The sequence below is a fragment of the Oncorhynchus kisutch genome, linkage group LG6 (genome assembly GCF_002021735.2).
Source record: "Oncorhynchus kisutch isolate 150728-3 linkage group LG6, Okis_V2, whole genome shotgun sequence".
Lineage (NCBI taxonomy): Eukaryota > Metazoa > Chordata > Actinopteri > Salmoniformes > Salmonidae > Oncorhynchus > Oncorhynchus kisutch.
The window spans coordinates 3,352,294-3,365,987 of record NC_034179.2 but is presented as its reverse complement, the minus strand read 5'-3'; the positions used below and the strand labels follow the sequence as shown (position 1 = coordinate 3,365,987).

The window sequence follows — 13,694 nt, the reverse complement described above, 5'->3', positions numbered from 1 at the left end:
ATGCAGCTGGTATTCTATAGGCTGGGATCTGCACCATGCAGCTGTTATTCTATAGGCTGGGATCCACACCATGCAGCTGTTATTCTATAGGCTGGGATCTGCACCATGCAGCTGTTATTCTATAGGCTGGGATCCACACTATGTAGCTGGTATTCTATAGGCTGGGATCCACACTATGTAGCTGGTATTCTATAGGCTGGGATCTGCACCATGCAGCTGTTATTCTATAGGCTGGGATCCACACTATGCAGCTGTTATTCTATAGGCTGGGATCTGCACCATGCAGCTGTTATTCTATAGGCTGGGATCCACACTATGCAGCTGTTATTCTATAGGCTGGGATCTGCACCATGCAGCTGTTATTCTATAGGCTGGGATCTGCACCATGCAGCTGTTCCAAGAGCGCATTGGTTTCAAATACAATGATTGATAGGCAGCTTAAACTTCTTGAATTCAACCATTATTGGGTCCAAATACCCATTTCGATATGTAAACAGCCGTCCAGAACAACCACAATCCGTAAGACGCAAATAGCAAAAAGAGAGAGCAGCAGTGTGATTCACATCAATGCAATAAGTAGATATCAATAATAAGTGGTCACCACTGCTGTCGTCCTTACAGGACCTCCAATGGAAGACATAGCTTGGACTGTAGCCTACAAAAGCCTGTTCCTGCTCTTTTCCCACGATTCATCAAACACATTTGGTGTGTCATCATAGTTGTCCCTGAATTATGGTCAGACTCGTTCACATTGAACAAATTTAAGCTGGAGCCTTTTTTCAACACTGATTTGAATGTCATTGAGAAAAAACGAGAAGGATCAAGGATTTTATTTTTGCAAACATCCTTTCTGAATTTAAAAGTAATCATTTAGTTTTTCAAAAGAATCTGGAATCAGGTTTTTGCTGGTAAAGTAATGGATTACAGTTACAGGTTTTTTTTGTGATCCATTACAAAATCTAAATTTAAAGCATTTCATCCATTTTAAATTCAGAACAAAAACAGAAAAAAGTCAAGGGGTGTGAATACCTTCTGAAGGCAACATAGCTCAGTATTTGAATAATTTATTTTATACAGTCAGTATCGCTCATCTTTATCAAGGGTATCAATCATTTCCGACCCCGCTGTACACACTACTGACCAAAAGTGTTAGAACACCTACTGGAGGTGTGTCATTGTCCTGTTGAAAAACAAATGATAAGCCCAAACCAGATGGGATGGTGTATCACTGCAGAATGCTGTGGTGGCCATGCTGTTTAAGTGTGCCTTGAATTCTAAATAAATCACAGACAGTGTCACCAGCAAAGCACCCCCACACCATAACACCTCCTCCTCCATGCTTTACGGTGGGAACCATACATGCTGAGATCATCCGTTCACCTCCACCGCATCTCACAAAGACACGGCTGTTGGAAACAAAAATCTCACATTTGAACTCATCAGACCAAAGGACAGATTTCCACTGGTCTAATGTCCATTGCTCATGTTTCTTGGCCCAAGCAAGTCTCTTCTTCTTATTGATGTCCTTTAATAGTGGTTTCTTTGCAGCAATTTGACTACGAAGGCCTTATTCACAGTCTCCTCTGAACAATTGATGTTGAGATGTGTCTGTTACTTAAACTCTGTGAAGAATTAATTTGGGCTGCAATTTCTGAGGCTGGTAACTCTAATGAACATTTCCTCTACAGTAGAGGTAACCCTGGGTCTTCCATTTCCTGTGGCGGTCCTCATGAGAGACAGTTTCATCATAGCGCTTGATGGTTTTTGAGAGTGCACTTGAAGAAATTTTAAAACTTATTACAATTTTCCGTATTGACTGACCTTCATGTCTTAAAGTAATGATGGACTATCATTTTTCTTTGCTTATTTGAGCTATTTTTGCCATTTTGCCATTGGTCCATAAAGGGCTATCTTCGCTATACACCCCTACCTTGATACAACACAACTGATTGGCTCAAAAACATTAAGAAAGAACGAAATTCCACAAATTAACTTTTAAGAAGGCACACTTGTTAACTGAAATTGAGAGAATGCCAAGAGTGTGCAAAGAAGCATCAAGGTAAAGGGTGGCTACTTTGAAGAATCTCAAATATAAAATATATTTTGATTTGTTTAACACTTTTTTGGTTACTACATGGTTCCATATGTGTTATTTCGTAGTTTTGATCACTATTATTCTATAATGTAGTATAGTTTTAAAAAATAAAGAAAAACTCTTGAATGAGTAGGTGTTCTAAAACGTTTGACCAGTAGTGCATGTCAGTGAGATATCATTGTCAGGAGTTTAATACAACACAACATCCGTCCCTACTGTGAGATATCATTGTCGGGAGTTTAATACAACACAACATCCGTCCCTACTGTGAGATATCATTGTCAGGAGTTTAACAACACAACATCCGTCCCTACTGTGAGATATCATACACATGTGTATTTAGATAACATACCCATGTGTATTTAGATATCATACCCATATGTATTTAGAGATCATACCCATATGTATTTCCAGAACGTTTTGTCTTTTGAACTCTCATTTTGACAAGAACTGATTTGCATAGAAATGTGATTTTTTTTTTAGATCGTTGAATTGATGAGATGAAGTTCAGATAAACAGGATCACATTAAATAAATGATGGCCTCTGTCTGTGAGATCAAGTTAAAAGTTTGTTTTTAATAAATAGAAAACACCCAAACCCATCATCCATAAAACAACTCCTCCTCATTATCATCCTGACTGAGCCCTCAGGAGTAGAACACAGCAGAACAGAACAGAACGGAACAGAACAGAGCAGAATATAACGGAACAGAACAGAACAGTGTAGAACAGAACATAATGGAGCAGAACAGAACGGAGAAGAACACAGCAGAACAGAACAGAGCAGAAGAGAACAGAGCAAAACAGAACCTAACGGTACAGAGCAGAACGGAACAGAACAGAGCAGAGCATAACAGAGATGAACAAAACAGAGCAGAGCAGAGCAGAACAGAACAGAGCAGAACAAGACGGTGCAGAACAGAACAGAGCAGAATAGAACAGAGCAGAACAGAACGGAGCAGAACAAGACGGTGCAGAACAGAACAGAGCAGAATAGAACAGAACAGAAAATAACGAAGCAGAACAAAACATAACGGAGCAGAGCAGAACATAACAGAACAGAGCAGAACAGAGCCGAACAGAACAGAGCAGAGCAGAACATAACAGAACAGAGCAGAACAGAGCAGAACAGAACAGAGCAGAACAGAGCCGAACAGAACAGAGCAGAACAGAGCAGAACCGAACAGAGCAGAACAGAGCCGAACAGAACAGAGCAGAGCAGAACATAACAGAACAGAGCAGAACAGAGCCGAACAGAACAGAGCAGAACAGAACAGAGCAGAACAGCTTAGCAGAACAGAGCAGAACAGAACAGAGTAGAACAGAACAGAAAGGAACAGAACAGATCAGAACAGAATATAACGAAGCAGAACAGAACAGAGCAGAGCAGAACAGAGCAGAACAGAGCAGAAAGGACCAGAACAGAGTAGAACAGAGCAGAACAGAGTAGAACAGAACAGAGCAGAGCAGAGCAGAACAGAGCAGAACAGAACAGAAAGGAACAGAACAGAGCAGAACATAGTAGAACAGAGAAGAACAGAGCAGAACAGAACAGAACAGAACAGAGCAGAACAGAACAGAGCAGAACAGAGCAGAACAGAACAGAAAGGAACATAACAGATCAGAACATAACAGAGCAGAACAGAATATAACGAAGCAGAACAGAACAGAAGGGAGCAGAACAGAACATAACAAAGCAGAACAGAGCAGAACAGAGTAGAACAGAACAGAAAGGAACAGAACAGATCAGAACAGAGCAGAACAGAGCAGAAAGGAACAGAACAGAGCAGAACAGAGCAGAACAGAGTAGAACAGAACAGAGCAGAGCAGAACAGAGCAGAACAGAACAGAAAGGAACAGAACAGAGCAGAACAGAGTAGAACAGATAAGAACAGAGCAGAACAGAGCAGAACAGAACAGAGCAGAACAGAACAGAGCAGAACAGAGCAGAACAGAACAGAAAGGAACATAACAGATCAGAACATAACAGAGCAGAACAGAACAGAGCAGAACAGAGCAGAACAGAACAGAAAGGAACATAACAGATCAGAACATAACAGAGCAGAACAGAGCAGAACAGAGCAGAGCAGAACAGCTTAGCAGAACAGAGCAGAGCAGAACAGAACAGAACAGAGCAGAACAGAGCAGAGCAGAACAGCTTAGCAGAACAGAGCAGAACAGAACAGAGTAGAACATAACAGAGCAGAACAGAACATAACGAAGCAGAACAGAACATAACGGAGCAGAACAGAACATAAAGCAGAACAGAACAGAGCAGAACATAACAGAGCAGAACATAATGGAGCAGAACAGAACATAACGGAGCAGAACAGAACAGAGCAGAACATAACGGAGCAGAACATAACAGAGCAGAACATAATGGAGCAGAACAGAACATAACGGAGCAGAACAGAACAGAGCAGAACATAACAGAGCAGAACATAACGGAGCAGAACAGAACAGAACGGAGCAGAACAGAACAGAGCATAACAGCGCAAAATGGAGCAAAACGAAACACAACGGAGCAGAACAGAACATAACGAAGCCCAACAGAGCAGAACAGAACATCTGTACTGTAAAGGGAACCAGACAGACCAGAGTATTTAGAGATGCATCCCAAATGGCTCACTATTCCCTATAGTGCACTGCTTTTGACCGAACACTATGGAACCCTATTCCCTATATATATCTGGTCGAAGGTAGTGCACTATATAGGGAATAGGGTGCCATATGGGAGACAACCTGTGTTTAGAGATCCATCAGGGTCAATGGTACTCAGCATTCAGAGGGAGAGAGGGACCACTTCTGTTTCTGCTTCAGCTATCATAGATCATTCTGACACCTCTACAGCACGCTCCACATATTCACCCACCCCTGGGCTGCGTTCCAAATGGCTCCCTATTACCTTTTTAGTGCACTACTTTTGACCAGGGTCCATAGTTCTGGTCAAAAGTAGTGTGTCTAAATAGGGAATAGGGTGCCATTTGGGACGCAGCACCTGACACCTCTACGGCACGCTCATCACCACCAGACACACCTCCTCTGTGGCACAGTCACTCTCTGTCTCCCATGGTCCCATGGTCCCATGGTCCTATTCACAAATATAAGCAAACCGTAGCTTCATGAGGAAAAGGTCTGTTGTGTAATGACATATTGTACCATCATTCCCTAGGTCCCCATCTCTCTCCACATTAGGTCTCAGGTGAGTATATATTCTGTATTAAACAAGATGTTCAATATTATGTGAGGCGAGAGGAACAACAAAAATATAAACGCAACATGTAAAGTGTTGGTCCCATGTTTAATGAGCTGAAATAAAGGATCCCTCAGAAAATGTACATGTGCACAATTTCTCTCAAAGTTTGTGCACAAATGTGTTTACATCCCTGTTAATGAGCATTTCTCCTTTGCCAAGATAATCCACCACACGACAGGTGTTGCATATCAAGAAGCTGGTTAAAAAGCATGATCATTACATACAGTAGGTGCAGTTTGTGCTGGGGGCCAATAAAAGGCCCCTCTAAAATGTGCAGTTTTGTCACACAATGACACAGATGTCTCAAGTTTTGAGGGAGAGTGCAATTTGCATGCTGATTGCAGGAATGTCCACCAGAGATGTTGCCAGAGAATTGAATGTTAATTTCTCTCCAATAAGCTGCCTCCGTTGTTTTAGAGAATTTGGCAGTAAGTCCAACAGGCCTCACAACCACAGACCACGTGTAACAATGCCAGCCCAGGACCTTCACATCTGGCTTCTTCACCTGCGGGATTGTCTGAGACCAGCCACCCGGACATCTGATTAAACTGTGGGCTTTCACAACCAATATCTGCACAAACAGAAACCATCTCGTTTCAGCTCATCTACGTGCTCACCAGGACCTCACCAGGGTCTTGACCTGACTGCAGTTCGGCGTCGTAACCGACTTCAGTGGGCAAATGCTCACCGAGGGCCACTGGCACGCTGGAGAAAATGGGTACTTCATGGATCAATCGCGGTTTCACCTCTACGGCAGATGGTGTCGTGCCTCTGGGTCGTCTGGAGAGTGGTTTGCTGTTGTCAACGTTGTAAACAGAGGGGGTTGTGCCTCTGGGTCGTCTGGAGAGTGGTTTGCTGTTGTCAACGTTGTAAACAGAGGGGGTTGTGGTATGGGCAGGAATAAACTGCGGACAACGAACACAATTGCATTTTATCAATGGCAATTTGAATGTCGAGAAATACCGTGACGAGATCATGAGGCCCATTTTCGTGCCATTCATTACCTCATCACAAGGATCTGCACACAATTTCTGGAAGCTGAAAATGTCACAGTTCTTCCATGGCCTGCATACTCACCAGACGTGTCACCCATTGAGCATGTTTGGGATGCTCTGGATCGACGTGTACGACAACGTGTTCCAGTTCCCACCAAATATCCTGCAACTTCGCACAGCCATTGAAGAGGAGTGGGACGACATTCCACAGACCACAATCAACAGCCTGATCAACTCTGTGCGAAGGAGATGTGTTACACTGCATGAGGCAAATGGTGGTCACACCAGATACTGACTGGTTTTCTGATCCACGCCCCCTATTTGTTAAGGTATCTGTGACCAACAGATGCATATCTGTATTCCCAGTCAGGTTCCATCCAGGACAGGGATCAGGTTCCATCCCGGACAGGGATCCGGTTTCATCCAGGACAGGGATCCGGTTCCATCCAGGACAGGGATCCGGTTCCATCCAGGACAGGGATCCGGTTCCATCCAGGACAGGGATCAGGTTCCATCCCAGACAGGGATCAGGTTCCATCCCAGACAGGGATCAGGTTCCATCCAAGACAGGGATCAGGTTCCATCCCAGACAGGGATCAGGTTCCAAGGCTTTTGGTGCAGATAGTGTTCCTTCTGGTTAACTCATCAGAGAGATCTTGGAGATTGGAGGTGGAGAGCAGACAGTGTCCAGGGCCCCAGGGCTCAGGGAGCAGCCATGGTGGTTTTCTTTGGTGCTCTGGGCCTGGTGTTAGTCCTGCTGGTATCTGGGTCTCGGGCTGTTGTCCTCCTGCTAGTCCCATGTGCTGCTCTCGGACTCAGGGATATCAGGGTTTCGTTTTGTTGGGGTACTCCTCCAGCCTCTACTCAGTGTTCCTGTTTGTCTTATGTCTAGTCCTCTACTCCGGGATGGCTCCAGACTCTACTTAGGGGTGTTATGTGTCTGCTGGTAGCTCCAGTCTCTACTTACGGGTGTCATGTGTCTGCTGGTAGCTCCAGCCTCTATTTAGGGGTGTTGTGTATCTGCTGGTAGCTCCAGCCTCTACTTAGGGGTGTTGTGTATCTGCTGGTAGCTCCAGCCTCTATTCAGATATCTTGTGTCTGCTGGTACCAGTTGTAACAGAGTTAGCTTCACAGCCTCACTCACCAGCTTGTAATGTCTTCACTCGCGCTATTGACTTGGTACCTTTTCTATAGCATAATTACTCTGTCATGTTATGTGTCTGCTTGTACCAATCCTCTACTCTGTCATGTTATGTGTCTGCTGGTACCAATCCTCTACTCTGTCATGTTATGTGTCTGCTGGTACTGCTCCAGCTCCCTCTTCTTCTTCATGGCGATGTGCAGCTGTTGTTTGATGATGGTAATGTGTGTCTCCAGCTCTGACAGCTCCTGCAGCATGGGGTTGGTCCTGGTTTTTAGACCCACCTGGACCAGGTCTGTCCTCCCGTTAGAGGTGGCCTGTAGGGGGCTCTTCACCTGAGGAGGAAGAGGAGAAAATAAGAGACATTTAGATTACTTCCAACCAATCAAATGGCACGAATCAAAACATAAATAATACATGAGAAATTTGAGAAATGACCCTCTGATTTGATACATTAAATCTGACTAAATTCTATCTACTGGTATTGCCTGTAACTGTATCTAATAAGGCTGCAGAATACAGGAAATGGTTTCTACAGGGGTTTAAAATATGTACAATTTCCCAACAAGACTTCCTCTCCTAAAAAAAGTAAATACTCAAGCTATGTGTTCCTTATTTTTCTATGCTTGAGCTGGCCTACCCGAGGAGGAGGAAGAAGAGGGCAGTCACAGTGGGGGTACTCCAGATGGGACTCCTGAGGAGGCAGCTTCCTTCTGTTGCAGTTGCAGTTGGACTCTGAGCTGTTCCATGGTACGCATGGCTGCTCCTGTTGTTGTTGGTGGTGGTTACCCACGTTGCACCTTTGGGGTCGAACAAATACACGTCTTTAGGGACGTTGATTTGCATCCCAAATGGCACTTTATTCCCTATAGTGCACTACTCTAGACCAGGGCCTATAGTGTACTACTCCAGACCAGGGCCTATAGTGTACTACTCCAGACCAGGGCCTATAGTGTACTACTCCAGACCAGGGCCTATAGTGTACTACTCCAGACCAGGGCCTATAGTGTACTACTCCAGACCAGGGCCTATAGTGTACTACTCCAGACCAGGGCCTATAGTGTACTACTCTAGACCAGGGCCTATAGTGTACTACTCTAGACCAGGGCCTATAGTGTACTACTCCAGACCAGGGCCTATAGTGTACTACTCTAGACCAGGGCCTATAGTGTACTACTCCAGACCAGGGCCTATAGTGTACTACAGAACCTGCTATCTGATGCAGTGGAGGCTCCTCAGAGGCGGAATGGGAGGACCATCCTCAGTGAATTTCATAAAAATACAAATTGTAATACATTTAAACAATATCCTTTTTATGTAAAACAATACTAAGTATAATCACTTCACCAAATAACTGATTAAAACACATTGTTTTGAAATGAAATCTACAGTAGCCTCAACAGTACTCTGTAGGGTAGCACCATGGTGTAGCCGGAGGACAGCTAGCTTCCATCCTCCTCTTGGTTCATTGACTTTAATACAAGACCTAGGAAGCTCATGGTTCTCACCCCATTCCATAGACTTACACAGTAATTATGCCAACTTCTGGAGGACGTCCTCCAACCTATCATAACTCTTGCAGCATGAACTGACATGTTGCCTACACAATCAAAGGATCCGAAAATGAATCTAGTACTGAAAGCATAAGCTACAGTTAGCTAGCACTGCAGTGCATAAAACGTGGTGAATAGTTGACTCAAAGAGAGAGAAAGACAGATACAAAAATATTTATTCCAAAATGAAGGAGAAGCAAGATAGAAATAGTTTCACTTACTTAGCTAGTAAATACATCTAGCTAGTTTAGCCTTCTGAAACACCCTGCTTCAACAGGCGGATGCTATATTAGCTAGCTGGCTATAACAGAGGGATGCTATATTAGCTAGCTGGCTATAACAGAGGGATGCTATATTAGCTAGCTGGCTATAACAGAGGGATGCTATATTAGCTAGCTGGCTATAACAGACGGATGCTATATTAGCTAGCTGGCTATAACAGAGGGATGCTATATTAGCTAGCTGGCTTTAACAGAGTGATTCGATATTAGCTAGCTGGCTATAACAGAGTGATTCGATATTATCTAGTTGGCTATAACAGAGGGATGCTATATTAGCTAGCTGGCTATAACAGAGGGATGCTATATTAGCTAGCTGGCTATAACAGAGGGATGCTATATTAGCTAGTTGGCTATAGCAGAGGGATGCTATATTAGCTAGCTGGCTATAACAGAGGGATGTTCTATTAGCTAGCTGGCTATAACAGAGGGATGCTATATTAGCTAGCTGGCTATAACAGAGGGATGTTATATTAGCTAGCTGGCTATAACAGAGGGATGCTCTATTAGCTAGCTGGCTATAACAGAGTGATTCTATATTAGCTAGCTGGCTATAACAGAGTGATTCTATATTAGCTAGCTGGCTATAACAGAGGGATGCTATATTAGCTAGCTGGCTAGGACTATCCAACACAACACTGGAATTCTTCCAAGTCAAGGTAAGCTTTGGATTTACTCATTTATTGCCACCGGGGCCCACCGGTGGCTTACTGACTGTACACTGTAATATTACTGCATGGTTTTACTGGGTTTATTAACATGTTTGTTTTATAAGCTATAATGACTATGACATTACCTTAGCTAATATGGTGACAACAATGTAGGCTGTGTGTAGCTGTTTGACTTGGAAAGGATTTTTCGCCTGGTCACTTACAGCTGATGTGTTTTGCATTGAAGTCCACCGGCGAAGGGACAAGGTGAGAGGAGTAGAGCGCATAGATGCCAAAATGAATACAACGTGGCTGCTATGAAAGTGAACTGTGTTTACGTGTGATCAGGGATGTATTCATTCCGCCGATTCTGTTTTAAAAAACGTTTCTTAAACGGAAGCAAACGGAACAAAAACAGGGATAAACATACCTGAATTTGTCCAATAGAAACTCTGGTTTGCAACTGTTGGATTAATAATGGCACCTTACATCAGCTAGATGCAGGCACGAGTGTGCAAGGTGGTATTGAAAGAGTATCTGTCTGTCCATCTGTCACCTCAAATGTGTCTCTCGACCTGTGTGCACCTACGCTGTAAACTTCCATTCATAGGCTAGGTTGTAGCAACCTCGTGATGGGTGTAGGAAAAATTAGAGTATCATGTAGTAGCCTAAACCTATTAATGTTACATTGAGCTAGGATGACAGTCATCCAATACGCTGTAATAAGAATAAGGCCATTCTCATGAAAAATGAATGTAATCCCTCATCTTATACGGTACTGACGGCCACTGATCTGATGCTGACATGATCCACAGCCTGTAAGCAGGGTGTCACCCATCCTCCCGTCACTACTGTCATCACTGACAATTCAATTTGCCAAAATGTGATTAATAAAAAAAAGTGACACGCTGTCAAACTGGAACATTTAAATCAAACGTTTCTCAAGTCAATAAATCAGCGGTCTGTCAATTTGCTTCCTCACATCAAGGAATTGTTACCTTTTTTCCTTCTTGGCCACAGTCTGCAGTTTATCATCGTTGAAAGATGTGTTCATAGCTCGGTGTAATCTCTGAGGGACACACCAGACAGAAACACACCAGACATTATAAACACACCAGACATTATAAACACACCAGACATTAGAAACACACCAGACATTATAAACACACCAGACATTAGAAACACACCAGACATTATAAACACACCAGACATTATAAACACACCAGACATTAAAAACACACCAGATATGTAACATAATGGTTGAGGTCAATCCATTTCATTTTGAGAAATCGACTAAATTAAAATATATTTGATCCCAACCCAGCTAAGGTATGTATGGTTTAAAGTACACTTAATCTGAGAATATCATTCTTTAGGAGTATGACTTTCTGGCATTTAAACATAGTGAAAGTTGAGTTAGTTGTTGAGCCAGGCGTACACATGGCTCTATATTAACTTTTTTCATAGGTAGCACTGGTGCTCCTAACTATAAAAAGTAAGGAGCACCAGAAACAAAACCATTTTTGACTGACTGTCCGATCATTGTTAATTGTCATCAACTGTTACCTTAATGATGTAGAACACATGACTAGAGAGTGGGCCAGCCATTAGAATTAAAACTAACTTTAATCTTTTTATTCAAATGTGAAAAAATATTTACATAGGTGATTTGTTTTGGACAAACAAATGTAAAATACAAAACAACATTGATTGTATTTTAAAGTGTAACAGCAAAAATATTTACATAGGTGATTAAACATAACCTTTGTTGTATTTAAAAGTGTTACTGCAAACAGGAAACTGGTATCCATTATAGCATTTAACTAACAGACAATAATAATAATAATAATAATAATAATAATAATAATAATAATAATAATAATAATAATACTTCTACTAATATTAAAAACACAAATAATAATATTAATAATAGTAATTATAATACTAATACAACTAATAATATTAACAGTAATAAAAATACTACTACTACTACTAAAAATACAACTATGGTATTCTTGATACATATTTAATAACGATGAAAAACGAACAATACAAAAACAACAAACGGAACGTGAAAACCTATACAGCCTATCTTGTGATAACTAACACAGAGACAGGAACAATCACCCACGAAACACTCAAAGAATATGGCTGCCTAAATATGGTTCCCAATCAGAGACAACGAGAATCACCTGCCTCTGATTGAGAACCGCCTCAGGCAACCATAGACTTTGCTAGAACACCCCACTAAGCCACAATTCTAAAATCTATGAAAAAAACACATACATAAACACAACACAAAATAAACCCATGTCACACCCTGGCCTGACCAAATAAATATAGAAAACACAAAATACTAAGACCAGGGTGTGACAGAACCCCCCCCCCCCCCCCCAAGGTGCGGACTCCCGGCCACACACCTAAACCCATAGGGGAGGGTCCGGGTGGGCGTCTGTCCACGGTGGCGGCTCCGGCTCGGGACGTGGACCCCACTCCAACCAAGTCTTAGTCCCCCTGTAACGCGTCCTTTGATTGGCGACCCTCACCGCCGACCTTGGCCTAATAACCCTCACCAAGGACCCCACTGGACTGAGGGGCAGCTCGGGACTGAGGTAGAAGCTCGGGACTGAGGGGAAGCTCGGGACTGAGGGGAAACTCGGGACTGAGGGGAAGCTCGGGACTGAGGGGTAGCTCGGGACTGAGGGGTAGCTCGGGACTGAGGGGTAGCTCGGGACTGAGGGGTAGCTCAGCACTAAGGGGAAGCTCAGCACTGAGGGGTAGCTCAGCACTAAGGGGAAGCTCAGCACTGAGGGGAAGCCAAGTACTGAGAGGAAGCCCAGTACTGAGAGGAAGCCCAGTACTGAGAGGAAGCTCAGGCAGGTAGTAGGCTCTGGCAGATCCTGGCTAGCTGGTGGTTCTAGCAGATCCTGGCTGACTGGCGGATCCTGGCTGACTGGCGGATCTGGAAGATCCTGGCTGACTGGCGGATCCTGGCTGACTAGCGGATCTGGAAGATCCTGGCTGACTGGCGGATCCTGGCTGACTGGCGGATCCTGGCTGACTGGCTGCTCTTGCTGCTCCATGCAGACTGGCAGCTCCATGCAGACTGGCAGCTCTGGCTGCTCCATGCAGACTGGCAGCTCTGGCTGCTCCATGCAGACTGGCAGCTCTGGCTGCTCCATGCAGACTGGCAGCTCTGGCTGGTCCATGCAGACTGGCAGCTCTGGCAGCTCCATGCAGACGGTCAGCTCCATGCAGACTGGCAGCTCCATGCAGACTGGCAGCTCCCTGCAGACTGGCAGCTCTGGCTGCGCTGAACAGGCAGGAGACTCCGGCAGCGCTGGAGAGGAGGAAGGCTCTGGCAGCGCTAAACAGGCGGGAGACTCCGGCAGCGCTGGAGAGGAGGAAGGCTCTGGCAGCGCTAAACAGGCGGGAGACTCCGGCAGCGCTGGAGAAGAGGAAGGCTCTGGCAGCGCTAAACAGGCGGGAGACTCCGGCAGCGCTGGAGAGGAGGAAGGCTCTGATAGCGCTAGACAGGCGGAAGACTCCGACAGCGCTGGAGAGGAGAAAGGCTCTGGCAGCGCTGAACAGGCGAGGCGCACTGAAGGCCTGGTGCGTGGTGCTGGCACTGGTGGTACTGGGCCGAGGACACGCACAGGAAGCCTGGTGCGGGGAGCTGCCACCGGAGGACTGGTGTGTGGAGGTGGCACTGGATAGACCGGACCG

The 13,694-nt window shown here is 44.4% G+C and overlaps 1 protein-coding gene across 1 annotated transcript in view; it reads right to left on the bottom strand.

Moving 5' to 3' along the window:
* Positions 1 to 6,635: 6,635 nt before the first annotated feature.
* The window catches only part of grin3a (glutamate receptor, ionotropic, N-methyl-D-aspartate 3A), a 134,575-nt gene continuing 127,516 nt past the window's right edge, over positions 6,636 to 13,694 (bottom strand). The window contains exons 8-10 of the mRNA XM_031826006.1: positions 10,967 to 11,037; positions 8,128 to 8,287; positions 6,636 to 7,822 (exon numbers count right to left, since the gene is read on the bottom strand). Coding sequence (XP_031681866.1) covers positions 7,622 to 7,822; positions 8,128 to 8,287; positions 10,967 to 11,037 — 432 coding nt within the window. The 3' untranslated portion in view covers positions 6,636 to 7,621. The remainder of the gene's footprint in view (positions 7,823 to 8,127; positions 8,288 to 10,966; positions 11,038 to 13,694) is intronic.